At 49.3% G+C, this 27,883-nt stretch overlaps 3 protein-coding genes across 4 annotated transcripts; 1 reads left to right on the plus strand and 2 right to left on the minus strand.

Annotated features, from left to right (window-relative positions):
• The first annotated feature begins 1,542 nt into the window (after positions 1–1,542).
• ncf2 (neutrophil cytosolic factor 2) lies at positions 1,543–7,779 on the plus strand. The gene is made up of 16 exons (XM_068747789.1): positions 1,543–1,716; positions 1,928–2,010; positions 2,115–2,223; positions 2,459–2,593; positions 2,694–2,801; positions 2,945–3,004; positions 3,098–3,141; positions 3,366–3,507; positions 3,616–3,681; positions 3,773–3,827; positions 3,925–3,968; positions 5,947–6,095; positions 6,165–6,264; positions 6,384–6,413; positions 7,433–7,550; positions 7,638–7,779. The coding sequence occupies exons 1-16, from the start codon at positions 1,543–1,545 to the stop codon at positions 7,724–7,726; spliced, it is 1,506 nt and encodes a 501-aa protein (XP_068603890.1). The 3' UTR covers positions 7,727–7,779.
• An 854-nt stretch (positions 7,780–8,633) lies between these two features.
• dph2 (diphthamide biosynthesis 2) lies at positions 8,634–13,311 on the minus strand. The gene is made up of 7 exons (XM_068747788.1): positions 13,205–13,311; positions 12,907–13,077; positions 11,931–12,043; positions 10,570–10,790; positions 9,751–10,437; positions 9,057–9,242; positions 8,634–8,985 (listed from the first exon to the last, which is right to left on the minus strand). Exons 2-7 carry the CDS (start codon positions 13,051–13,053, stop codon positions 8,858–8,860), a joined length of 1,482 nt encoding a protein of 493 aa, XP_068603889.1. The 5' UTR covers positions 13,054–13,077; positions 13,205–13,311; the 3' UTR covers positions 8,634–8,857.
• A 2,692-nt stretch (positions 13,312–16,003) lies between these two features.
• Positions 16,004–26,222, minus strand: mcur1 (mitochondrial calcium uniporter regulator 1). Of its 2 annotated transcripts, XM_068748055.1 has the most exons (9): positions 25,981–26,222; positions 25,097–25,213; positions 24,917–25,020; positions 18,768–18,869; positions 18,624–18,665; positions 17,868–17,939; positions 17,441–17,494; positions 16,346–16,460; positions 16,004–16,243 (listed from the first exon to the last, which is right to left on the minus strand). In XM_068748055.1, exons 1-9 carry the CDS (start codon positions 26,111–26,113, stop codon positions 16,188–16,190), a joined length of 795 nt encoding a protein of 264 aa, XP_068604156.1. In that variant the 5' UTR covers positions 26,114–26,222; the 3' UTR covers positions 16,004–16,187. The 2 variants fall into 2 exon arrangements, with proteins under 2 accessions (XP_068604156.1, XP_068604157.1); XM_068748056.1 differs by lacking the exon at positions 16,346–16,460.
• Between the last annotated feature and the right edge of the window lie 1,661 nt (positions 26,223–27,883).

Raw genomic sequence — 27,883 nt, forward strand, 5'->3', positions numbered from 1 at the left:
TTGAACATAGAGATGGTGTCTGTCTCACGAACCAATCAGGGAGCTGATTCCACAATAAAGGAGCTTGATAACTGAAAGCTCCGCCCCCCTGTCTGCTCTTGGAAATGTCTGGAACCACGAGCAGGCCAGCATTTTGGGACCGCAGGGTTCTAGTGGGGCAATACGGGATAATGAGCTCTGTAAGGTAAGGAGGGGCCTGGCTGGTGAGGGCTTTAAAAGTGAGTAGAAGGATTTTATATTCAATCCGTTCCCTAACAGGAAGCCAATGCAGAGACGCCAGAACAGGGGAAATGTGTTCTCTCAGTCTGGTTCCTGTCAGAACACTCAGGTGTTCAAACCGGGTGTGTTCCCAATGCGCCGTTTGCTCCCTTTAAAACAGACCAGAGTTCCTTTCCTCGGATAATCCGCTCCGTTTGGGCCAGTGGGAACGCGCATCCGGATATTTTTTTCTGAACCAGCTACGTATCACCGGTAGCTGATACGACTTCTCCCTGCAGCTCCACGGCGCTTTAACACAGTCCAGCGCAGAGCGGAGAATCAGCTGTTCAGCAGCGATAGTTTCTCATTCCGTTGTTCTGAACTGATCCAGAGACTTTACGGATCCCCAGCGACTTTGTGTTTGTTAAAAATGAGGAGCGTTGTGTAACATTTATGATTTAGGCCAGAACTAAATGAGATTCCCTCCGTGAATGAGCAGCAGCCGTAACTGGAGCACTCAAAACCAAAACAAACATGGGAGAGGGCGGGACTTCCCCTTCTACTTTGTCCAATCGACGAGCGCCCTTTTCAGCCATGTGACGCTGCTCCGAAAGTTCGTTTCGTGAAGAAATCACGGTGTGAACGCAGACCTTTCAACAAATTATAAATGCAGGAATTTGTTCCCAACGGAACCGAGTCCTCTTGGTGCAGTGTGAACACAGAATGTCACTGCTTGATCTTTAGATTCTTTTGAAGGAACACAAGCTGGTCAAAATGCGTAGATTTCAACGCACTTCTTTGTGCAGATACAAAGTCACTGCTGCAGTGGAAAAGACTCTGCAGAGACACAGGAATCTACGGCTAACGGCGGGAGTGGAGGACAGACGACGACTCTCTGTGATCGAGTCGGATTCAGCTGAGCAGCCTTTCCACTGCTGGCAGATGTGAGATGCAAAACACTGAATGTGAGTCATCTCTGCCAGTCAACAATGAGACAGGACTAGAGGACGACCCAGGAGAAGAGACATGGACGTAGTGAGGGAGGACATGAGAGTGGCTGGTGTTGAGGAGGACGATGCAAAGGACAGGACTAGAGGACGACCCAGGAGAAGAGACATGGACGTAGTGAGGGAGGACATGAGAGTGGAGAAGGTTGGGTTGCTGTGGCGACCCCTCAGGGGACAAGCCAAAAGTACGGTAGTAGTAGAATAGCATGAGAGGAGGAAGCAGCTCTCATTGGACATGAAAGCCTCGCGGTGGTGCAATAAGCAGCAACAGAGACACTTCCTGATCTCCCTGATCCTTCATCTGGTCCGTCGCTGAGCCTGCTCCCAACCTGTCACCATGTCTTTTCTGGACACGCTGCGCCAGTGGGACGAGGCTACAACTTGTGTTGATCGGCAGGACTTGCCAGAAGCACTCAACATTTTCTTGTCTATCCAAGAACCAAACTCCAAAATTTATTTTGACATTGGCTGCCTCCACCTGCTTAACCAAGACTTGGATGCGGCTGAGAAGGTAAGTCTGACCTTTGCTGTTGAAACGAAAACGATGACGTGACACAGAAACATCTATTTCATTGCATTCAATCAAAATGCAAACCTTCTTTTGGATGCGTAGCGAGTAGAACTGAGATGAAATGCTGCAGTTTGAAAGTGCAAGTCACCACGAAAGAAGAAGTGGTGTTTCTCGTTCCTCATCGAGGAAGTTACCGCATTCTGTTTTGCAGGCGTTTGACTGCAGCATACGGAAAGACGAGCATTTGGCCGTTGCATTCTTTCAAAGGGGAATCACATTTTACAGAATGGAGAGGCAAGGAAGACTCAAACAGGAGGCCACGCTGTGATTTCTCCTTTTAATAATTTGTGTGTTTTATGGTATTCGAAAGGTACTCACTGTATCATTTCTGTTCAAAGGTATGATGAGAGTTTAGCTGATTTCCAGCACGCCTACAAAGCGCTGAGAGGCAACCAGCTGATCGATTACAAGGCGCTTGGTCTGAGGTACAAATTGTATGCATGTGAGGTGAGTATTCCACAGCGATCAAACGTATTGCATGTCCTCTTACTTATATCATGCACAACGTATTCCAGATATCTAATACTACCATTTTATACTTGCATTTCCATTCAGTCTAAACACTTTTCTAATTGGACTGATTTGGTTGCTACACAACGGGACGTGTTTCATGAAACACCCTAAAATGCCGTTATTCAGGTGAATGAAAACAGTGATCAGTGTCTCGTCTTTCTGGCGCCAGGTTCTCCACAACCGAGCGCTGGCAGAGGCTCATCTGGGGAACTGGGAAAAGGCACAGGAAACCCTGGTGGAGGCTCTCGATGACAGGACCGACGCTAAACTCAACGTCATGGACCGAGCTCTGCAGTCCGTCCTGGTCCGTTCTGGATTCAGCTCTACAGCAGTTCATTTGAAATACAGATGAGTAAGTTCCGTCTAGTCATGGGTCAGCGCTGATAATGTAATGTCATCAACAGAAGCAGAAGCTTTTTAAACCGGTTGAGTTCCCTTTCAAAGTGCTCTTTAAACCCAACAAGCACTATGTTGCTGAGCTGGAGAAGAAGGACTACCTGGGCAAAGCAAAGGTATGAATCCAGCTCTGCTTCCGCCAGCCGGCGTCTTTTCTCTGTGGACGCAATGTTTGCTAAATGTCATTGGCTTTATAGTGAAGCCTAATCCTACCCCTAACTTTAAATATTCGGCATACTTCTGCATCTTTTATACTCAGGTTGTTGCCTCGGTTATTCCTCAAGACCGCTTCTCTGGATTTGCCCCATTACAGCCCCAGGTAACATTGATCTCATTGCATTTTGCAGCATCAGAATCTGATCAAATTAAAACACTGCGATGCCACAACTCCAGTTTTGTTTGCATCCGACAGGTGGAAAGCGGTCCGACTTGTCCGAAAGAACCGGAGGTTCTCAGGTAGAACAGCCACTTCCAAGTTGCAGAGACCCTGAATCGCTCTCAATTAGATTTTTATTCAGTGAAACTACTACATCAGAAAGAAAAAAAAGTTGCTTTAGAAAGAGTGAAAAATGAGCTCGATGTTAGAAAGTGAACCTTTGATGGTGTCGTCAGAGGAAAACGATGAAACGCGGTGGAAGCAGAGCAGCAGGACTTTGTGCCAGCGTCTCTTATCGCCACAGGGCTCTGGAAGGGGAACCACACACTGTTCTGTTTCAGTTCGTCCCCGAGACCAGTGACGAGCTGGCTGTTGTCCCAGGAAACATCGTGTTCGTCCTCCAGAAGGCGGCCGACAACTGGGCGTCTGTGCTCTTCAATGAGCGAGTGAGGATTTGTACATCTCGAAACTAGAATGTGTTTATCTCATCAGTCATTTCTTTGAAACCTGGAAAGAATCAAGTCACGTTGAGCTCATTCCTCGTTCCATTCTAGAGGGGACTTGTTCCTTACAATTACCTGGAGCGTTTGGAGATCTCCTTGGCTTCTAAACAAAATGATGTAAGAAACTTCTGCTATCCATTTCCGAGTGCACTCTGCGTTTGTTCGCATTGTTTCTGTAGTTCGGTTTTGTGACTGGCTTCTTTGGCAGGGAATATCTGAGCCTCCAACTCGAGAGCCACCAACCAGACCTCAAAGGAAACAAGGTCTGTTTGGTGCTTAACTCCATTGCATTTAACTAAGTCTTCCCATCCGTCCTCACAAAGACCGTAACATTAGATGAACTACTTGCATGTATTTAAGGTCTCACTCCCAGCGGTGGCAGCAGCAGAGATGCACAGCCAGAGGTAAGGAGTCACGACCCTTACAGAATCTATTCTTTTTGGGTCAAGACAGTCTCTAAGTGAAATAAATGTTGATATTTTTTTTTTTTTTTTACTTGTCTGCATTTGTGCTCAACAGTGACAACGTACGCAACGTCAGTCTCTGCTAGAGTTCTATGCTTTTTTTATTCTTATAGTGATTGTGACCGTCACCTGCCCTCTTGGCAGACTAGCCTATTCATATTTTATCGGGCAACCCCCCAACCCAGAGAACCAGCGTCTGGGGAACGAGAGTAGGCAGCGCAGGGGCTTCAGCTCAAACTGACTCATATCCAGCCATTTGGGGGGGAAGAGTATTACTCCCCGGGATGGAGAGGAGGGAGCAAGATGCCGGCCCACCATCATGTTGATGATTTCAAGGTCACAGTCGATAATACAGTAATCTCCAGCAAAGAAGAGATTACCTATTTGGGCTGTGTTCTTGACAAATACCTGTCTGGTGATAGTATGGCAACTAAGGTGATCAAAAAAGTCAATCAGAGAACAAGATTTCTGGGCAGAATGTCTGCTTTTGTCTCCGGACGCTTGCTGGAGCCTCGTTCAGCCCCTCTTTGACTATGCTAGCACCTCCTGGTATTACAACATCAAAGTGTCCCTGAAAACCAGGCTCCAAACCTCCCAAAACAAACTGATTCGGCTACTCCTCAATCTGGGGCCCATGACCCACCTTCTTCCTGGACATTTTGCTAGCCTAAAATGGCTCAGGGTAGAAGACAGGGTTAAACAACTCAAAATGGGATTGGCATTTAAAATAGTCAATGCAGCTCTGCCCTCAGTCCCCTCAATCCCTGCATACCTGAATAAACACCTCCACAGATTTAGTGACACCCACAGCCACAACACTAGAGGGAGCTCAAACAACAACCTGATTACCCCCTCCTATAGGACCAACATGGGTAAATCATCTTTTTACAATACTGCCCCCTAAGGGTGGAACTGTTTGACTCCTGCCCTCAAAACATGCACCTCTTTGGCCTCCTTCAAAACGGCCATAAAAATACACCTTTCAGGGGGACAGAAACGGAGATAGTCATCACGACCCTCTCCGGATCAACCCCCCCCCCCCCCCCCTTTTTGTCCACCTACATTGTACATAGTATGTGTCTTTTTAATTTATTGTTATTTTGCATCAATTCACTTCCACTTCACTTTCACTTTTATTGAATTTGTCCCTCGGAGGGCAATTTGTTTTACAGCATGTACACATTTTCCACAACATATAACGGACACGTAAGACACAATTACGGTTCAGTAATTTATTATTAGTTTATTTGTATTGTTAATTGTGGATGATTTATGTACTAAGGACTTTCAACGGAAACAAGACCGCAAGGGCTTTTTAGAAATGCTCCTCTTAGACAGGACGCTTGACTGTACTTGTACTGTAATACATGCTACTGTTTGACTGTACTTGTACTGTAATACATGCTACTGTGTGACTGTACTTGTACTGTAATACATGCTACTGTTTGACGGTACTTGTACTGTAATACATGCTACTGTTTGACGGTACTTGTACTGTAATACATGCTACTGTGTGACTGTACTTGTACTGTAATACATGCTACTGTTTGACGGTACTTGTACTGTAATACATGCTACTGTTTGACGGTACTTGTACTGTAATACATGCTACTGTTTGGCGGTACTTGTACTGTAATACATGCTACTGTTTGACGGTACTTGTACTGTAATACATGCTACTGTTTGACTGTACTTGTACTGTAATACATGCTACTGTTTGACGGTACTTGTACTGTAATACATGCTACTGTTTGACGGTACTTGTACTGTAATACATGCTACTGTTTGGCGGTACTCGTACACTAACATTCTATCTAATAAGTATATTCATCATCATCATCACCCTGATCTAGTCAGTCCCACCCATAAACCTGCAAACATCCTGAGCTCAAGTAACGTATCCTTCCATTATTGACAGGAGACACAGTCGACAGGAACTTCCTGCATTGTCAAAGTCAGATCCACTTTCGACTTTGCTGTCTCTGTGCCAATTGGGTCTTCAAACGTGGCGCTGGTAGAAAAAATCAGCAGGAAACTGAACCGCTCTCCTGCTGCCATCACCTTGAGGTAAACGAGAAACGATCCGCCATTGGGATACAGACTATTCTGAATTTAACCCTCATGTGTTTGGCTCAGTTCATCCTCTGAAAGGGAGACCAACGCCGACGGAGAAATGGAACGTGTGTGGAGTCGTGCCAGCGGTGGGCGCATCGTCCTGTGGTGCAAAACACAACAGGCGAGTCGGTGATCAGTGTAGTACTCACAAAGTCAAGTTACTCCAGCTGATTCTGCGCTCTCCTGGTCAGGGTCTCGCTGAACACATTTCGGATCTCTCTGATCGATGTCATTCAACAGGGCTATGAGCAGAAAGACTCCAGCCATCAGGTACGTGAACCAGTACTTTTGTGATACTTTAAACAAGATCTTTGACTTTACAGAAACTACAATTCAAGTCTATAGCGCCAGACGATAACAGAAAGTTTTCTCAAGGCACTTTACAGGTGCAGCAGGGAGAGATAGAACCCAACTCGTATGTAGATTCTGCAATGCTATGAAGTACTATGAAAACCTAGTGGAATCATGCAATAGTGACTTAACTAGCACTTCCATTTAGTAACCAATAATGTTACTGACAACGTTTCTCATTACTTTTCTTGCACTTCTTTCATTTAAGTATCGACAGGAAAGTTCATTTTGATCTCCGCCGAGGCTGTTAGCAAGATAACTCAAAAAGGACTTGACGCATGTTGATGAAACGTTCAGGAAATGTTGGGACTGTCACCAGGAACAGACTATAACATTTTGGTGATGATCCAGAAGAGATCCTGGATTCTGGATCACTTTGAAATTGTTGTTAGCATTGCAGCCAATGGAGCGTCAAAATGTGTTCCTCAATATCTCGGTTGATTATTGACTGATGTTTATGGGATTTGACAGTCATGTAGGGAGGGGGGGGGGGGGGGTCTCTATCTCACCACTGAATTTAATCCAGAATGATGTTAGAAAAAATATTACATTTATGGATTAAAAAATCAGTTAAAAATAAACATCAACTCTGATTCACTTTGACTTTTCATGTTGGTGTATAAAGATACCAAGAACAATCTAGAACCGTCTGGTGCTGATCCAGATCACCGTGTGGCGGTGTAGATCCAGTTAGGAGGGGGGACGAGCTGCTTGGGGGAGGTCTGTGCTCTCTGAGTGATTTTCGAGTTATTTTCTTTCTTCCTTTGGAAAAGTTATTTTTCCTCCTCAAGCAGGAAAAACGGATTTTATCTTCAGGCTTCGTGCGCTCTGAGCAGCAGAGACAGACTGACCGGCTCACGATAAAGACAGACTGGAGACCGCAGGAAGACACCAACAGGACAGACGTGACACCAAACGATTGTGTTTTGTGTCATTAGGAAGCTATCGGAGAGGAACTGAAGGAAACTCACTTCCTGGCGCTTCATTCCTACGAGTCTTCAAGTCCAGAGGATCTCAGTTTCCATCAAGGCGATAAGATCATGTTCCTCTCTCAAGGTGACGCTCCGCTCGTCTGGCCTGATGTATCCAAAACATTTGTCCAGAAAATACGATTTGACGCTCTCGTTCCTTCTTCTCCTCTAGTGAACACCGACTGGGTGGAGGGGCAGTGCAACGGGAACACCGGTATATTCCCTTCATCCTTTGTGGGAGCCTGTCCCGTCGATCAATAGATGCTGAAGCCAGTAACGGAATGATGGGCTGAGCAACCTCAGACTCTATAAAATAAGAGCATGACTCATGTATTCATGTTTAAACAAGTTTTCTTTCAAATAAACACAATTCTCATATCTAGATCAGTGCTCCCCAAACTTTTTCCTGCCACGGACCGGTTTCATGCTGGGCAATTTTTTCGCGGACGGGGGGGGGGGGGTAATTAAATTTAAAAAGAGGAATATAATCTTACCAATAAACTTTACATTATGCACTTGCAATAACTACTAAATAAATATTTAATAGTTATTTAATATCTACTCACCATAAATTGTGGTCTCAATAATTACTTCTGTCCTTCATGTTCACGTTTTTTTTAAAATAAATTCCACATTCTTGTTCTTAATCCAGGGTTCTTGTTTTTAATCCAGGGTTCTTGTTTTTAATCCAGGGTTCTTGTCTTAATCCAGGGTTCTTGTCTTTTAATCCAGGGTTCTTGTTTTTAATCCAGGGTTCTTGTTTTTAATCCAGGGTTCTTGTCTTAATCCAGGGTTCTTGTTTTTAATCCAGGGCTCTTGTCTTTTAATCCGGGTTCTTGTCTCTGTGCCGAAGCAGTTTTGAACCCTTCATTGCTCGTTAATGAAGCTAATCAGCTGTTGATAAACCGAGTTTTAAGTCTTGGTTTCTCTTCTTGGAGGTCATCACCTCCTCTTCTTCCTCCTCTTCTTCCTCCTCAGTTGGACTTTTCTCCTTAGCAAAGAAGCTCTCCAAAGACGTTTTTTTAAAAATAAATTTTCGCTAGTTCACGGCTGTTTTTTTTTTTAGCAACGTATCAAGAGGCGATTGTTACGTTGGAGAAAATCCGGTCGTTTTTCAAAATAAAACAACTTTTAGACGCTAATAATCGATACAACGGAAATTGTATAAATTATTTATTCTTTCTTTGCGGCCCGGTAACAAATGCCTCACGGACCGGTACCGGGCCGCGGCCCAGTGGTTTGGGACCACTGATCTAAAGGGCTGCGAACCATTGCGTTTATGTCGACAAAACATTCAGGATATCCTGCATTTCAGTGACAAATGTTCAAAACTATCGGCAGGGATTCGTAGCCTCTCGGGGGGGGGGGGGGCAGGCATCGGCCGTCAGTCGGTCAGGAGAACGTTCCCTCTTCTTCATAGGCGATGGCTACGCCTCTCCTGCCCTTCACCGCCTCCACGACGGGCGTCTCTCCCAACTTCTGCTCTAAGCCGCGCCAGCTCCGTTGTGCCAGGAAGGACGCTGGAAAGAATGAGCGACGTCACTCGACACTCAGAGGACGGCGTTCGATCCCACGAGCTTTTGCTACGTACCAGCGGCGTTAGCGTTGGCTACAGTCAACGTCTGGCTCCGGAGGACAACCGAGGAGCCGCGGGACGCCGCCGCCGCAGGCTCGCCGGGCAGCAGGTTGCGACTTCGCAGCGCTCCCGTGATTAAAGACACATCAGTCTCGTCGGCCTCCTCTTGTTCGTCAGCCAATGGAACGTGACTCCGCCCACCTGGTGCCAGTTCGAGACAGAAGTGAAATTAAGTGTTGCAAAGGGTTAATGATTAAAAACTATAACAAAACAAATAATAGGGATAGCAGGAAAATGGGGGGGGGGGGGGGGGGGGTATTGATGACTCATCAGCGTAAAAATCTAAGGCCAAACTGAAATGATGACAAATGAAATAACTGGTGAATCTTTGATGTTCTACATATTAGTCCTGATAGCTTGTCAATGATACAACATTGATTGAAACCTTCATGGTAATCAATTCAATGCTTTTTTCTGAATGTGAAGATTTGCTGATTGTCATGTAGGAATCTTTCGTGTAGAATTTTTCAGTTTCTTTCGAGGTTACAAATGAAATATCTGTGAAAATAACCAGCATCCTAATTACCAAAGAGAACTGCTGCTCTACGGAAAACCTCCCTGAAGCAGAAACTAGCAGAAACTGTTTTATTAATTAATCCTAGATGTAAACGAACACACAAAAGTTGAGTTGAATAAATCCCGCCCTCACCTGGCAGGAGCTCCTGAAAGCTTGTGACATACTCCCCTGACCACGCCCTCTCCTTGTTACAGGCCACCTCCATCTCAAACGGCGTAACGACGGGTCGGTAGAACTCACTGGAGTCCAGCAGGGAATTCTCAGGGCATGCAACCAACACAAAAATGTCCATTTCAAGAAAGTTTGCTAGTTTGGCCACGTTGAGTTTCCCCATGGCGAACACGTAACTCTTCTTCCCGGCTCTGTGGATGGTCTCCTTCAACTGCTGGATGGCGCCGAGGTAGTTCGCCACCCCGAGGGTGCCGACCAGGATGCCGACCACGCGGGAATCTTTGGCCCTCTCTACGGCGTAGTACCTCTTCATCAAGGCTCGGTTGACGCTCAAAGACTCGGTCCTTGCCCGCATCATTATGGGGTCAAAAGAAGTGAATGAACAGCGATTCCAAGTCATCATGAAGTTCCGCAGGGTTGCTCCCTCCTGGCCCACGTAGAACACGCTGTAATCCGTTAGGCGGGAACCACTTTTCAAGGTGAAGCGTCTCCCAAACTGACACATAGCCGGGCTGTCACCTCGCTCCGGCACACGGGGGTGACACGCTTGGACTCGAATCCAGGGACCGTAACACCAATCGCCTTCCAGAACAAGTTCTGAGGTGACAAGGTTCGGATACTCTGACGAAAGGAGTGTCCTAAGATCATCTGGGGGGGGACACACACACACACACATTGCATTAAAACTTTGACAGGAAATCACAAGCAAACCCTCATTAAGAGAAGAATATAAAAGTTGTAACTCTTTCACACCGAGCAATGAACTTTAAACTCGCTTACTTATCGCATGAACATAATTGACATCGTAGAGAAGGAGGACGAGGCTCTGAGCACCAGGGTAGAGTTCTCGAAAGGTGGACGTGCACTTCTCAAGATCCACCGGCTTCCTCTCAAAGACGTACATCACGGGCAGCCGTTGAGCCGGGCTGAGGCAAGCGGCGCCGTAGTGCACGACGCAGTCAGCGCCGGCGTGTTCTGCAGCCACCTCGTCCACGCAGCAGCTGGGCAAGAGCATTCAGAGGAAACAGGGAGGTACAACAGCCCCCAGGGAGGTACAACAACCCCCCCAGGAAGGTACAACAACCCCCCAGGAAGGTACAACAACCCCCCCAGGAAGGTACAACCACCCCCAGGGAGGTACAACAACCCCCAGGGAGGTACAACAACCCCCCCAGGGAGGTACAACAACCCCCCCAGGGAGGTACAACAACCCCCACGGAGGTACAACAACCCCCCCAGGAAGGTACAACAACCCCCCAGGAAGGTACAACAACCCCCACGGAGGTACAACAACCCCCCCAGGAAGGTACAACAACCCCCCAGGAAGGTACAACAACCCCCACGGAGGTACAACAACCCCCACGGAGGTACAACAACCCCCCCAGGAAGGTACAACAACCCCCCAGGAAGGTACAACAACCCCCCAGGGAGGTACAACAACCCCCCCAGGGAGGTACAACAACCCCCCCAGGGAGGTACAACAACCCCCCAGGGAGGTACAACAACCCCCACGGAGGTACAACAACCCCCCCAGGAAGGTACAACAACCCCCACGGAGGTACAACAACCCCCCCAGGAAGGTACAACAACCCCCCCAGAGAGGTACAACAACCCCCACCAGGGAGGTACAACAACCCCCCAGGAAGGTACAACAACCCCCACGGAGGTACAACAACCCCCCCAGGAAGGTACAACAACCCCCCCAGAGAGGTACAACAACCCCCACCAGGGAGGTACAACAACCCCCCCAGGGAGGTACAACAACAACCCCCCCAGGGAGGTACAACAACCCCCACCAGGGAGGTACAACAACCCCCACGGAGGTACAACAACCCCCCCCCACCCAGGAAGGTACAACAACCCCCCAGCAACAACAAAGTATTTAACTTACTGTAACAGATTTAAATTAGACTTTGATCTCATTAAAATAAAATGGACAGATAGCAGGAGAGCCTTTGCACTAAAGCAGGGGAGTCGAACCTGCAGCCACCCGGCCCTCCACCGGACAGGTTCGACACCCCTGCACTAAAGCAACCGACTCCCGATCAGTTTATCTTCACTATATTCAAAAGGTTCCTTTGATCAAATATGTAAACGCGTGATAGATCTGTGATTGGGTGCAGCAGCGTGTAACGCGTTACCTTCCGTAGGACGTATCCCCCAAAATAAACGCCGTGGCCCCGCCCCTCCTCTCAAGCTCCTCTGCTACCGCCACGGAGTCCACGAGCAACTCATCCGGAAACTGCAGCGCCACCTGTGGGAAATGAGCCATTCCAGACCGTTTGATCATTCCAGACCGTTTGATCATTCCAGACCGTTTGATCATTCCAGACTGTTTGATCATTCCAGACTGTTTGATATTCCAGAACGTTTGATCATTCCAGACTGTTTGATCATTCCAGACCGTTTGATCATTCCAGACCGTTTGATCATTCCAGACCGTTTGATCATTCCAGACTGTTTGATATTCCAGACTGTTTGATATTCCAGAACGTTTGATCATTCCAGACCGTTTGATCATTCCAGACCGTTTGATCATTCCAGACCGTTTGATCATTCCAGACTGTTTGATCATTCCAGACCGTTTGATATTCCAGACCGTTTGATCATTCCAGACTGTTTGATCATTCCAGACTGTTTGATCATTCCAGACCGTTTGATCATTCCAGACCGTTTGATCATTCCAGACCGTTTGATCATTCCAGACTGTTTGATATTCCAGACCGTTTGATCATTCCAGACTGTTTGATCATTCCAGACTGTTTGATCATTCCAGACCGTTTGATCATTCCAGACTGTTTGATCATTCCAGACTGTTTGATATTCCAGACTGTTTGATCATTCCAGACTGTTTGATCATTCCAGACTGTTTGATATTCCAGACCGTTTGATCATTCCAGACTGTTTGATCATTCCAGACTGTTTGATCATTCCAGACTGTTTGATCATTCCAGACCGTTTGATCATTCCAGACTGTTTGATCATTCCAGACTGTTTGATCATTCCAGACTGTTTGATATTCCAGACCGTTTGATCATTCCAGACTGTTTGATCATTCCAGACCGTTTGATCCACGTCCAGCTGCTGAACAGACGAGCCACTCAAACGTCTTCTCACCTTCTTGAATTGATTCTCGTTGATGAAATCGAGCGTCTCCTGTATTTGGTAAAACTCCCCGAGTTTCTCCGGGGGGGTGTTTCCCTTCGCTGCTCCTCCCACTCGCTGCATTACAGTTTCCGAGCTGCCCCTGAACGCATCAGCCATGACGTGAAAGCTTCACAGCAGCTGCTGAAAATACACAATTAAAACATTACTGCGCTGACGTCACGTCAAACAACCAAGTCTTCCGGTGTTGCGTCATCCCCGCGCTCCTATAACAGCGTGGCTGACTGACTGGGCTCGAGTCCCTTCTCACCTGAATGACCTGCTCCCGTTCAAAGAGTCAAACACGTCATGACGTTTGCTATTTGAACTACACGCAGCATATAAACTTACTGCCGAAGGTCGCGAGCTCCGCATGTGCATTACGACGTAGGCTCGTCACGTGAGGACTTCCACTTCCGGTTCATAGGGTTTTCAAAGTAAAAGCCTGAATGACGTTTTTGTCGCAGTAATCACCTGGATTTCTGCTGTACTCACCTGTGACTTCATTTACGCATTAATAACGAGGCTTAATTACATTTACAGATCCTCGTGTACGTTAGTGCGATGACCGGTTCCCAACAGCAGTACAAATACATCCGTGAAAACACTGAAAAATATGTATTAATCATGTTAAAGCATTTGTGACACCACAAAGTAAAAAGGTAAGTACAAGTTACATACGTGATAAATTGTAAAGGTTAAGTCACATTGACACCGACTTATTCCGGCCTTTGCTCCTGTATACTGTGTACAGCTTAATATACACAATATACAGTATATACTGTAGAATAAATCAGTCTCAGGAATGTTTCACTTTCAAACAGTTCTATCTGAATAAAATGGGTCAATTCTATTGATAGATAATATACTTTATTCCAGACTCAGGGTCCATAACAAAAACACACAATACATAATAACCTCGAGACATTTGTATTTCGTTATATGGCTAGTAAATTCCCATCTGAATCAAACTGGACTGGCAAAAAATGAATTTACCAAATATTTTTCAAGCAGCAAATCGGAATCAGAATCAGAATAAGAATCAGTTTGTTGTGAGGGTTCAGATGTGTACTAGCAGCAGTAAACTAGTGTAACCAGGCAGTGCAAACGGAACAGTGCAAGTTATTAGTTATGAATGTTCAAGAGACAGAATTATTGATTGTTCATGAGTCTTACAGCCGAGGGGAAGAAGCTGTTCTTGTGGCGGGAGGTTCTGGTCCGGATGGACCGTAGCCTCCTGCCTGAGGGGAGAGGGTCAAAGAGTCCGTGTCCAGGGTGAGAAGGGTCGGCTGTGATCCGACCTGCACGCCTCCGAATCCTGGAGACATACAGGTCCTGGAGCGATGGCAGCTTGCAGCCGATCACCTTCTCCGCAGCACGTACAATGCGCTGCACTCTGTGTCTGTTCCTGGTGGTGGCGCCAGCGTACCACACGGTGATGGAGGAGGTGAGGACGGACTCCACGATGGAGGTGTAGAACTGCACCAACATCTGGGTAGCAGCTTGAGTTTCCTCAGCTGCTGCAGGAAGTACATCCTCTGCTGAGCCTTCTTGATGTGGGAGCTGATGGTCGGCTCCCACTTGAGGTCCCGGGTGATGGTGGTGCCCAGGAAGCGGAAAGAGTCCACGATGGAGATGGGGGTAGGGGAGTCTGTGAGGGCGAGGGGGGACGGTGGGGCTGTGACTTTCCTGAAGTCCACAATCATCTCCACTGTTTTCTGGCTGTTCAGCTCCAGGTTGTTGCTGCTACACCAGGACACCAGCCGGTCCACCTCCCTCCTGTAGGCCGACTCATCACCGTCCGAGATGAGCCCGATGAGGGTGGTGTCATCTGCAAACTCAATCAGTTTGACGGACTGATGGCTGGAGGTGCAGCAGTTGGTGTACAGGGAGAAGAGCCAGGGGGAAAGTACACAGCCCTGGGGGGATCCGGGGCTGATAGTCAGGGTGTCCGAGACCGTAGACCCCAGCCGCAGATGCTGCCTCCGCTCCGTCAGGAAGTCGGTGATCCACCAGCAGAGGGAGTCGGGCACGTCGAGCTGGAGCAGCTTGTCCTGGAGCAGTCCCGGGAGGATGGTGTTGAACGCAGAGCTGAAGTCCACAAACAGGATCCTGGCGTAGGTTCCTGGGGAGTCCAGATGCTGCAGGATGAAGTGGAGGGCCAGATTGACTGCGTCGTCTACAGACCTGTTGGCTCGGTAGGGGAACTGCAGCGGGTCCAGGAGGGGGGCGGTGAGGGTCTTCAGGTGGTGGAGAACCAGGCGCTCAAAAGACTTCCTGACTACAGATGTCAGCGCTATCGGTCTGTAGTCATTAAGTCCTGTGATCCTTGGCTTCTTGGGGACAGGAACAATGGTGGAGGACTTGAAGCAGGCTGGAACACGACAGGACTCCAGGGAGGTGTTAAAGATGTCTGTGAAGACAGGAGTCAGCTCACTGGCACAATGTTTCAGGGTGGGGGGGAACATTGTCCGGCCCCGCAGCTTTACGGGGGTTCAGCTTTGTGAACTGTCTGTGCACATCCTGCTCCTGGATGCAGAGGACAGTGGGGGTGGGGGGAGAGTCTATGGAGGCATTTGGTGGTTTCCCCTCGATGTTGTGGGTGGAGGAGGGGGTGACTGGAGGGGTGTGGGGGGCTGGTTGGTCAAAGCGGCAGTAGTGCATGTTTAAGCGCTGAGCAAGCGGCAGGTCGTTCAGAGCTCGGGGGGCTTTGGGCTTGTCCTTGGTAATGCCCCCCCCCCCTCCAAACTGCTGCAGGGTCATTGGCAGAGAACTGCTGCTGGAGTCTGCGTGAATATACTGATTTAGCGTTCTTCAGCTCCCTGCTAAACCTGTACTTCACCTCCTTGTAGCTGTCTCTGTCTCCGCTCCTCTTTCTCACGTCTGATCTGGCTGAGCTTCGGCGTGAACCAGGGCTTGTCGTTAGCGTAGCTCACCCTGGTGCGCGTTGGTACAATGCGCTCCTCATTGTAGCTGATCCATGAGGTCACCGTGTCCGTGTACTAGTCCAGGTTATCCGTAGCAGCCCTAAATACCATACCAAGAAACACAATGGCAGCTCGAACCGGTTTGCCGAAACATCAGCTTGTCTTTATTTTACGGTTTTCCAGTCCTTCTTCTTCAGTCCTCTGTTTGCAGAATCTCTCCTTAAATACATTAAGACAGCACAAATAACTGAAACTTTGGAAGGGATTTAGTCTCTGCTGCGCAGGATGCAAAGTTCAAGTGTCTCTGAAAACCTGTTTCAGACCTGCTTACATCCAGATCCGATAGAAGCCCAAGACCACCGTCAGGCAGGTGAACACCGAGCCTGTCGGAGGAAAGGAAAACATGCAGCAGCTCCACAAACGAGTTATTATTGACTTTGTTTTCCCGAATGTCCGGTTTCCATCGCTCCAGCGGCATCTCCTACCTGCCAGGTATTTTATGGCATCCAGCTTATGAGACTCTAACATGGTTTTCAAACCGGCCACTTCAGTGTCTATTTTCATGTTGGCCTGGCTTAGATGTCGATCTTGCTCTGCAGTCTAAACAATTAGAGTAAGAGAAGTCTGACTTAAAGTTCAAAGGACATGACTAATACCTCATTGCTGTGCTTCTGAACTCGGAGCAGCATTCAGGGACGTCGGGAATAACGAGCTCCTCCCTCTCCGTCTGTCTATCCACATTTTAGAATACGTCGTTCATTCCTCTCTTTCCCATACCTGTCAACTAATACGGTCTCGCCGTATTCTCGTACTGGAAGATCGGATTTTTGAGCAGTACGGCGTACTGTGGAAGTTAGTACAGGGAAATCTGTAAATACGGGAAAATCAAATATAGAGCAGGGATTCTGGAAATACTGGGGCCAAATGGAAAACGAAGCCGTGAAAGGAAACGTTGGCAGCTAGTTGTGGTGGTCAACACGTGCACGTCTGCCACGTGCACGTCTGCCACGTGCACGTCTGCCACGTGCACATCTGCCACTTTTCAACTGCGATTCTACCCCCGGCTTTAACGGGTTCTGAGTACAGCTGCAGTGAGAAGGGGCCGACGGCTACGCTGTCCCTCTTTGTCCCTCTAGTCCTTCTGGTCCCTCTAGTCCTTCTGGTCCTTCTGGTCCTTCTGGTCCTTCTGGTCCTTCTGGTCCTTCTTTCCGTGGCGCTGTAGAACCTGTGGCTGTCAAATCGGAGATTTTTCTCTCTCTCTCTCTCTCTCTCTCTCTTTTTCAACCCAACCAGTCCAAACAGATGGCCACCCACTGAGTCTCGGGCTCTGTCTGAGGTTTCTGCCTGTTAAAGGGAAGTTCTTCCTTGTCTCCGTCTCCAGAGTTCTTGCTCTTGTGGGTCAAGTTGGGTTCTGTCTGTCCCTGCTACTCCTCTAAAGCCTTGAGACGACTTCCTGTTGTGATCTGCTGCTATATAAATAAAACTGCATTGAATTGAATACATATCATTCGTTTATAAAATACTACTACTAATACCCTCTACTGCGTTCATATGAATTCAACACATGCAAATATACAAACCATTTCCATGATTCCAGTTCTTGTTTCTAGAAGTTTCTTCTCGTGTTCTGCTTTCTGAACATGAAACGAGATGAAACGAGATGAAACGAGATGAAACGAGATGAAACGAGATGAAACAGTCTGACCCGTTTGAGAGAGTCTCAAGATGTTTGATGATTCCTTTCATCCTGTACATGTACGCAGCGACGCTTATTCAGCATTTCATAAAGGTACCCTACTACCGTAGTTCTTAGAGGGGTCCGGTATGAACCATCATGGAACGTCTTCTGGTTCTGATCCAGAATGAGGTCAGGAACAAATGTTACATTTAACATTAAGAATCAGTTAAAAATAAAATAAGCTCTGATTCACTGTCTAAAGGCACCAGAACCATCTGTTCAGCTTCTGGTGCTGGTCCAGTTAGGGGGGGGGGGGGGGGGGTACGCACCAGCTCTTTCACGCGGCTCTTCTCCAGATGCATGTCCAAGATGGCGTCTGAGCGCACTTTGCCCATGACGTCCTGCAGGAGAGATGCATGATGGGAAGTCACAACAAAACCACTGGTTCATAGATGCATGCTTGAGTGAGTGAACGAGTGAGTGAACGAGTGAGTGAACGAGTGAGCAACTGAGCAAGTGAGTGAGCGACTGAGTGAACGAGTGAGTGAACGAGTGAACGAGTGAGTGAGCGACTGAGTGAACGAGTGAGTGAACGAGTGAACGAGTGAATGAGCGACTGAGTGAGCGAGTGAGTGAACGAGTGAGTGAACGAGTGAACGAGTGAGCGAGCGAGTGAACGAGTGAGCGAACGAGTGAGTGAGCGGCTGAGTGAACGAGTGAGTGAACGAGTGAGTGAGTGAACGAGTGAGTGAGTGAGCGAGCGAGTGAGTGAACGAGTGAGTGAGTGAACGAGTGAGTGAGTGAGCGAGTGAGTGAACGAGTGAGTGAGTGAACGAGTGAGTGAGTGAGCGAGTGAGTGAGTGAGCGAGCGAGCGAGCGAGCAAGTGAGTGAGCGACTGAGCGAGTGAGCGAGCGAGCGAGTGAGTGAGTGAGTGAGTGAGCAAGTGAGTGAGTGAGTGAGTGAGCGAGCGAGCAAGTGAGTGAGCGACTGAACGAGTGAGTGAGTGAGCGAACGAGTGAGTGAACAAGTGAGCGAGTGAGTGAGTGAGTGAGCGAGCGAGTGAGTGAGTGAGCGAGTGACTTACAACCAGCTGGACTTTGAGCTGCAATAGCTGGATCTTGAGTTTCTGGGTGAAATCATGAAAGCAATCGGTGAGAGGAAGAGGAGGAGGAGGAGGAGGAGGAGGAGGAGGAGGAGGAGGAGGAGGCGGAGCCACGCCGGCGCTCACCTCGCTCTCCGTCAGTAACGAGCAGAACTCGCTCTTCTCCAGAATGATCATGTCCTTCTTTACAGCCGCTATATGAGACACCAGGCGCTGCAGCGCCATCTCCTGCCCAAGACAAGAGATTAAAAACCAAGAGTGAACCCTGCAGAACGTCTGGCACAAACCCCGCCCCCTGTGATGTCACAGAGGGCGAACGTGCACAAGATGTGCGTGCACGCCTGCAGAACTTAATTTCAGTTTCGTTTTCAGAAGCTGAAAGGACAATGTCCTGCAGCATGTTTGAGACAGAAATGAGGGACGCTGTCCTGCAGCATGTTTGAGACAGAAATGAGGGACGCTGTCCTGCAGCATCTGTTTGAGACAGAAATGAGGGACGCTGTCCTGCAGCATCTGTTTGAGACAGAAATGAGGGACGCTGTCCTGCAGCATCTGTTTGAGACAGAAATGAGGGACGCTGTCCTGCAGCATCTGTTTGAGACAGAAATGAGGGACGCTGTCCTGCAGCATCTGTTTGAGACAGAAATGAGGGACGTTGTCCTGCAGCATGTTTGACAGAAATGAGGGACGTTGTCCTGCAGCATCTGTTTGAGACAGAAATGAGGGACGTTGTCCTGCAGCATCTGTTTGAGACAGAAATGAGGGACGCTGTCCTGCAGCATCTGCTTGAGACAGAAAAGAGGGACGCTGTCCTGCAGCATCTGTTTGAGACAGAAATGAGGGACGCTGTCCTGCAGCATCTGTTTGAGACAGAAATGAGGGACGCTGTCCTGCAGCATCTGTTTGAGACAGAAATGAGGGACGCTGTCCTGCAGCATCTGTTTGAGACAGAAATGAGGGACGCTGTCCTGCAGCATCTGTTTGAGACAGACATGAGGGACGCTGTCCTGCAGCATCTGTTTGAGACAGAAATGAGGGACGTTGTCCTGCAGCATGTTTGACAGAAATGAGGGACGTTGTCCTGCAGCATCTGTTTGAGACAGAAATGAGGGACGTTGTCCTGCAGCATCTGTTTGAGACAGAAATGAGGGACGCTGTCCTGCAGCATCTGCTTGAGACAGAAAAGAGGGACGCTGTCCTGCAGCATCTGTTTGAGACAGAAATGAGGGACGCTGTCCTGCAGCATCTGTTTGAGACAGAAATGAGGGACGCTGTCCTGCAGCATCTGTTTGAGACAGAAATGAGGGACGCTGTCCTGCAGCATCTGTTTGAGACAGAAATGAGGGACGCTGTCCTGCAGCATCTGTTTGAGACAGAAATGAGGGACGCTGTCCTGCAGCATCTGTTTGAGACAGAAATGAGGGACGCTGTCCTGCAGCATGTTTGACAGAAATGAGGGACGCTGTCCTGCAGCATCTGTTTGAGACAGACATGAGGGACGCTGTCCTGCAGCATCTGTTTGAGACAGAAATGAGGGACGCTGTCCTGCAGCATCTGTTTGAGACAGAAATGAGGGACGCTGTCCTGCAGCATGTTTGACAGAAATGAGGGACGCTGTCCTGCAGCATCTGTTAGAGACAGAAATGACGGACGCTGTCCTGCAGCATGTTTGACAGAAATGAGGGACGCTGTCCTGCAGCATCTGTTTGAGACAGAAAAGAGGGACGCTGTCCTGCAGCATCTGTTTGAGACAGAAATGAGGGACGCTGTCCTGCAGCATCTGCTTGAGACAGAAAAGAGGGACGCTGTCCTGCAGCATCTGTTTGAGACAGAAATGAGGGACGCTGTCCTGCAGCATCTGTTTGAGACAGAAATGAGGGACGCTGTCCTGCAGCATCTGTTTGAGACAGAAATGAGGGACGCTGTCCTGCAGCATCTGTTTGAGACAGAAATGAGGGACGCTGTCCTGCAGCATGTTTGAGACAGAAATGAGGGACGCTGTCCTGCAGCATGTTTGAGACAGAAATGAGGGACGCTGTCCTGCAGCATCTGTTTGAGACAGAAATGAGGGACGCTGTCCTGCAGCATCTGTTTGAGACAGAAATGAGGGACGCTGTCCTGCAGCATCTGTTTGAGACAGAAATGAGGGACGCTGTCCTGCAGCATCTGTTTGAGACAGAAATGAGGGACGCTGTCCTGCAGCATCTGTTTGAGACAGAAATGAGGGACGCTGTCCTGCAGCATCTGTTTGAGACAGAAATGAGGGACGCTGTCCTGCAGCATCTGTTTGAGACAGAAATGAGGGACGTTGTCCTGCAGCATGTTTGACAGAAATGAGGGACGTTGTCCTGCAGCATCTGTTTGAGACAGAAATGAGGGACGTTGTCCTGCAGCATCTGTTTGAGACAGAAATGAGGGACGCTGTCCTGCAGCATCTGCTTGAGACAGAAAAGAGGGACGCTGTCCTGCAGCATCTGTTTGAGACAGAAATGAGGGACGCTGTCCTGCAGCATCTGTTTGAGACAGAAATGAGGGACGCTGTCCTGCAGCATCTGTTTGAGACAGAAATGAGGGACGCTGTCCTGCAGCATCTGTTTGAGACAGAAATGAGGGACGCTGTCCTGCAGCATCTGTTTGAGACAGAAATGAGGGACGCTGTCCTGCAGCATCTGTTTGAGACAGAAATGAGGGACGCTGTCCTGCAGCATCTGTTTGAGACAGACATGAGGGACGCTGTCCTGCAGCATCTGTTTGAGACAGAAATGAGGGACGTTGTCCTGCAGCATGTTTGACAGAAATGAGGGACGTTGTCCTGCAGCATCTGTTTGAGACAGAAATGAGGGACGCTGTCCTGCAGCATCTGTTTGAGACAGAAATGAGGGACGCTGTCCTGCAGCATCTGTCTGAGACAGAAATGAGGGACGCTGTCCTGCAGCATCTGTTTGAGACAGAAATGAGGGACGCTGTCCTGCAGCATCTGTTAGAGACAGAAATGACGGACGCTGTCCTGCAGCATCTGTTTGAGACAGAAATGAGGGACGCTGTCCTGCAGCATCTGTTTGAGACAGAAATGAGGGACGCTGTCCTGCAGCATCTGTTTGAGACAGAAATGAGGGACGCTGTCCTGCAGCATCTGTTTGAGACAGAAATGAGGGACGCTGTCCTGCAGCATCTGTTTGAGACAGAAATGAGGGACGCTGTCCTGCAGCATGTTTGACAGAAATGAGGGACGCTGTCCTGCAGCATCTGTTTGAGACAGAAATGAGGGACGCTGTCCTGCAGCATGTTTGACAGAAATGAGGGACGCTGTCCTGCAGCATCTGTTTGAGACAGACATGAGGGACGCTGTCCTGCAGCATCTGTTTGAGACAGAAATGAGGGACGCTGTCCTGCAGCATCTGTTTGAGACAGAAATGAGGGACGCTGTCCTGCAGCATGTTTGACAGAAATGAGGGACGCTGTCCTGCAGCATCTGTTAGAGACAGAAATGACGGACGCTGTCCTGCAGCATGTTTGACAGAAATGAGGGACGCTGTCCTGCAGCATCTGTTTGAGACAGAAAAGAGGGACGCTGTCCTGCAGCATCTGTTTGAGACAGAAATGAGGGACGCTGTCCTGCAGCATCTGCTTGAGACAGAAAAGAGGTACGCTGTCCTGCAGCATCTGTTTGAGACAGAAATGAGGGACGCTGTCCTGCAGCATCTGTTTGAGACAGAAATGAGGGACGCTGTCCTGCAGCATCTGTTTGAGACAGAAATGAGGGACGCTGTCCTGCAGCATCTGTTTGAGACAGAAATGAGGGACGCTGTCCTGCAGCATCTGTTTGAGACAGAAATGAGGGACGCTGTCCTGCAGCATCTGTTTGAGACAGACATGAGGGATGCTGTCCTGCAGCATCTGTTTGAGACAGACATGAGGGACGCTGTCCTGCAGCATCTGTTAGGGACAGACATGAGGGACGCTGTCCTGCAGCATCTGTTTGAGACAGACATGAGGGACGCTGTCCTGCAGCACCTGTTTGAGACAGAAATGAGGGACGCTGTCCTGCAGCATCTGTTTGAGACAGAAATGAGGGACGCTGTCCTGCAGCATCTGTTTGAGACAGAAATGAGGGACGCTGTCCTGCAGCATCTGTTTGAGACAGACATGAGGGATGCTGTCCTGCAGCATCTGTTTGAGACAGACATGAGGGACGCTGTCCTGCAGCATCTGTTAGGGACAGACATGAGGGACGCTGTCCTGCAGCATCTGTTTGAGACAGACATGAGGGACGCTGTCCTGCAGCACCTGTTAGAGACAGAAATGAGGGACGCTGTCCTGCAGTATCTGTTTGAGACAGAAATGAGGGACGCTGTCCTGCAGCATCTGTTAGAGACAGAAATGAGGGACGCTGTCCTGCAGCATGTTTGACAGAAATGAGGGACGCTGTCCTGCAGCATCTGTTTGAGACAGAAATGAGGGACGCTGTCCTGCATCATGTTTGACAGAAATGAGGGACGCTGTCCTGCAGCATGTTTGACAGAAATGAGGGACGCTGTCCTGCAGCATCTGTTAGAGACAGAAATGACGGACGCTGTCCTGCAGCATGTTTGACAGAAATGAGGGACGCTGTCCTGCAGCATCTGTTTGAGACAGAAAAGAGGGACGCTGTCCTGCAGCATCTGTTTGAGACAGAAAAGAGGGACGCTGTCCTGCAGCATCTGTTTGAGACAGAAAAGAGGGACGCTGTCCTGCAGCATCTGTTTGAGACAGAAAAGAGGGACGCTGTCCTGCAGCATCTGTGTGAGACAGAAATGAGGGACGCTGTCCTGCAGCATCTGCTTGAGACAAAAGAGGGACGCTGTCCTGCAGCATCTGTTTGAGACAGAAATGAGGGACGCTGTCCTGCAGCATCTGTTTGAGACAGAAATGAGGGACGCTGTCCTGCAGCATCTGTTTGAGACAGAAATGAGGGACGCTGTCCTGCAGCATCTGTTTGAGACAGAAATGAGGGACGCTGTCCTGCAGCATCTGTTTGAGACAGAAATGAGGGACGCTGTCCTGCAGCATCTGTTTGAGACAGAAATGAGGGACGCTGTCCTGCAGCATCTGTTTGAGACAGAAATGAGGGACGCTGTCCTGCAGCATCTGTTTGAGACAGAAATGAGGGACGCTGTCCTGCAGCATCTGTTTGAGACAGAAATGAGGGACGCTGTCCTGCAGCATCTGTTTGAGACAGAAATGAGGGACGCTGTCCTGCAGCATCTGTTTGAGACAGACATGAGGGACGCTGTCCTGCGGCATCTGTTTGAGACAGAAATGAGGGACGCTGTCCTGCGGCATCTGTTTGAGACAGAAATGAGGGACGCTGTCCTGCGGCATCTGTTTGAGACAGAAATGAGGGACGCTGTCCTGCAGCATCTGTTTGAGACAGACATGAGGGACGCTGTCCTGCAGCATCTGTTTGAGACAGACATGAGGGACGCTGTCCTGCAGCATCTGTTTGAGACAGAAATGAGGGACGCTGTCCTGCAGCATCTGTTTGAGACAGACATGAGGGATGCTGTCCTGCAGCATCTGTTTGAGACAGACATGAGGGACGCTGTCCTGCAGCATCTGTTAGAGACAGACATGAGGGACGCTGTCCTGCAGCATCTGTTTGAGACAGACATGAGGGACGCTGTCCTGCAGCATCTGTTTGAGACAGACATGAGGGACGCTGTCCTGCAGCATCTGTTTGAGACAGAAACGAGGGACGCTGTCCTGCAGCATCTGTTTGAGACAGGAATGAGGGACGCTGTCCTGCAGCATCTGTTTGAGACAGAAATGAGGGACGCTGTCCTGCAGCATCTGTTTGAGACAGAAATGAGGGACGCTGTCCTGCAGCATCTGTTTGAGACAGAAATGAGGGACGCTGTCCTGCAGCATCTGTTTGAGACAGAAACGAGGGACGCTGTCCTGCAGCATCTGTTTGAGACAGGAATGAGGGACGCTGTCCTACAGCATGTTTGAGACAGAAATGAGGGACGCTGTCTTGCAGCATCTGTTTGAGACAGAAATGAGGGACGCTGTCTTGCAGCATCTGTTTGAGACAGAAATGAGGGACGCTGTCCTGCAGCATCTGTTTGAGACAGGAATGAGGGACGCTGTCCTGCAGCATCTGTTTGAGACAGAAATGAGGGACGCTGTCCTACAGCATGTTTGAGACAGACATGACGGACGCTGTCCTGCAACGGGAGCTTGTGGTTATTGTCCCGTGTGTCTCAGTCTGGGCCCCCCTCCAGTCAGCGTCTCACCTGCTGCACTTTGGTCACCATGTCCCGGTCGATGGCGTCCATGTTGGACTTTGTCATCTGCAGCAGCGTCCTCACCAATGTCTCCGCTTGTCGAGTCGTGAAGCCTGCCGGAGAAAAGCAGAAGAAGACGAGCATCAGCCGGACGAGGCGGCGCCGCGTTCAGCAGCGGAGGAATCTCACCGTGTCCTTCAAAGAGCCGCACCACGGCGTGCGTGTCAAAGAAACGCCGCCCGCCCTCACACGCTGGGACGTCCCGTCTCAGACTGGGCTGGACGTCTCTGCCGGACGCACTCAGGCCTGGAACCGGAGCAGATCAAGGTCAGACGTCGTGTTCCAGCATCGCAGAGGTTCAAACAGATGTTCTGGGGAGCTGAAAGGACACCAGTCCTCTGGAGGACGGGTTACCGGGTACGTTTACTCCCTATAGTGTCCCGTAAGAAACCCCCCCCCCCACACACACACACAGGCTTAACTCTTTCAGTGCCATTCACGTCTAAAGACGTTGAAACAGCCAATAACTCCAGGAGGACAAGAGGCTTTGATGTTCGGCGTTTGCTCCGTGGGGACTGGAATATCAGGTAACCTGGGACAGAACGTGTCCTCCTGGGACCCAGCTTTGGGTTAGCATGTCCTCTGTAGTGGACATGCTAACTGGCTGGGTCTCAGCAGGGCACCTCAGTACCTTAACTGGAGAAATAGACCAACATTATTTAGATCATGTACCAGTTCGATACGCAAAGATATTCTTAAAATACAAAAATGGGGTTTTATGGCTTTTATTTAAACGAGGTGATAAATGTCGTTTTGTTTAAAGATAATTTATTACATTTGAACCCGCCGTCGACTTAATAATTCCGTGACTCGCTCGTATCACCATATTGATCTTATTTACAGATATAACGTGCATTTATTTCTTATTGATTTCATTGAGCTCCAGCAGGAGCCGGTTCGGGTTTTATTTGGACTCCCACGCAGCCGGAAGTCCGTTCGTCACGTGGTGCGTCATAAAGGTCAAGCAGCTGATTGTAGACTAAACGCAGTTCATAATCAAAAGACCGAGTTACCTCGAGCGTGCGTCCGCGTCCCTGCAGAAAGACGTCCAGCCGTCCTCCCCGGAGCTCGTCCTCCGCACAGGGAGCCCCTGTGGATGACACACCGGACACCCGGTGACGCGCTGACGGCTGCTAAACTCGGCATAGTACGGGAGGAACGCGGTTCAGAAGACGGAGAAAGTTTGTCTCCAAAAACGCGATTTATTTTGTCAGGTTGTGTGTGCGTAAAAACCGGAGGACGAGGACGTCTTCAGACCAGCTAGCTCTGAACCGGAAACCGTCTTCAGACCAGCTAGCACTGAACCGGAAACCGTCTCAGACCAGCTAGCTCTGAACCGGAAACCGTCTTCAGACCAGCTAGCACTGAACCGGAAGACGTCGTCAGACCAGCTAGCACTGAACCGGAAGACGTCTTCAGACCAGCTAGCACTGAACCGGAAACCGTCTTCAGACCAGCTAGCTCTGAACCGGAAACCGTCTCAGACCAGCTAGCACTGAACCGGAAACCGTCTTCAGACCAGCTAGCACTGAACCGGAAACCGTCTTCAGACCAGCTAGCACTGAACCGGAAGACGTCTTCAGACCAGCTAGCACTGAACCGGAAACCGTCTTCAGACCAGCTAGCACTGAACCGGAAGACGTCTTCAGACCAGCTAGCACTGAACCGGAAGACGTCTTCAGACCAGCTAGCACTGAACCGGAAGACGTCTTCAGACCAGCTAGCACTGAACCGGAAGACGTCTTCAGACCAGCTAGCACTGAACCGGAAGACGTCTTCAGACCAGCTAGCACTGAACCGGAAGACGTCTTCAGACCAGCTAGCACTGAACCGGAAACCGTCTTCAGACCAGCTAGCACTGAACCGGAAGACGTCTTCAGACCAGCTAGCACTGAACCGGAAGACGTCTTCAGACCAGCTAGCACTGAACCGGAAGACGTCTTCAGACCAGCTAGCACTGAACCGGAAGACGTCTTCAGACCAGCTAGCACTGAACCGGAAGACGTCTTCAGACCAGCTAGCACTGAACCGGAAACCGTCTTCAGACCAGCTAGCACTGAACCGGAAGACGTCTTCAGACCAGCTAGCACTGAACCGGAAGACGTCTTCAGACCAGCTAGCACTGAACCGGAAACCGTCTTCAGACCAGCTAGCACTGAACCGGAAACCGTCTCAGACCAGCTAGCTCTGAACCGGAAACCGTCTTCAGACCAGCTAGCTCTGAACCGGAAACCGTCTTCAGACCAGCTAGCACTGAACCGGAAGACGTCTTCAGACCAGCTAGCACTGAACCGGAAGACGTCTTCAGACCAGCTAGCTCTGAACCGGAAACCGTCTTCAGACCAGCTAGCACTGAACCGGAAGACGTCTTCAGACCAGCTAGCTCTGAACCGGAAACCGTCTTCAGACCAGCTAGCACTGAACCGGAAGACGTCTTCAGACCAGCTAGCTCTGAACCGGAAGACGTCTTCAGACCAGCTAGCTCTGAACCGGAAGACGTCTTCAGACCAGCTAGCTCTGAACCGGAAGACGTCTTCAGACCAGCTAGCTCTGAACCGGAAACCGTCTTCAGACCAGCTAGCACTGAACCGGAAGACGTCTTCAGACCAGCTAGCTCTGAACCGGAAACCGTCTTCAGACCAGCTAGCACTGAACCGGAAGACGTCTTCAGACCAGCTAGCTCTGAACCGGAAACCGTCTTCAGACCAGCTAGCTCTGCTTCGTTTCGTTTACCGCTCTGCCCCGCCCCCGCCAACCATCATGACAGTCACGCTTTGAAACAGAAGCGTGGTTTCCGGTGACGTACTTCAAAATAAAGTGACATGATTTTGAAACAAATCTATTGTATTAACATAAAATTCAAATTCCGGTAAGCAATGCTCCTTTCAGATAAACTTGCAAATTACATGCATAGTT

This window comes from Brachionichthys hirsutus, chromosome 14, assembly GCF_040956055.1.
Source record: "Brachionichthys hirsutus isolate HB-005 chromosome 14, CSIRO-AGI_Bhir_v1, whole genome shotgun sequence".
NCBI lineage: Eukaryota > Metazoa > Chordata > Actinopteri > Lophiiformes > Brachionichthyidae > Brachionichthys > Brachionichthys hirsutus.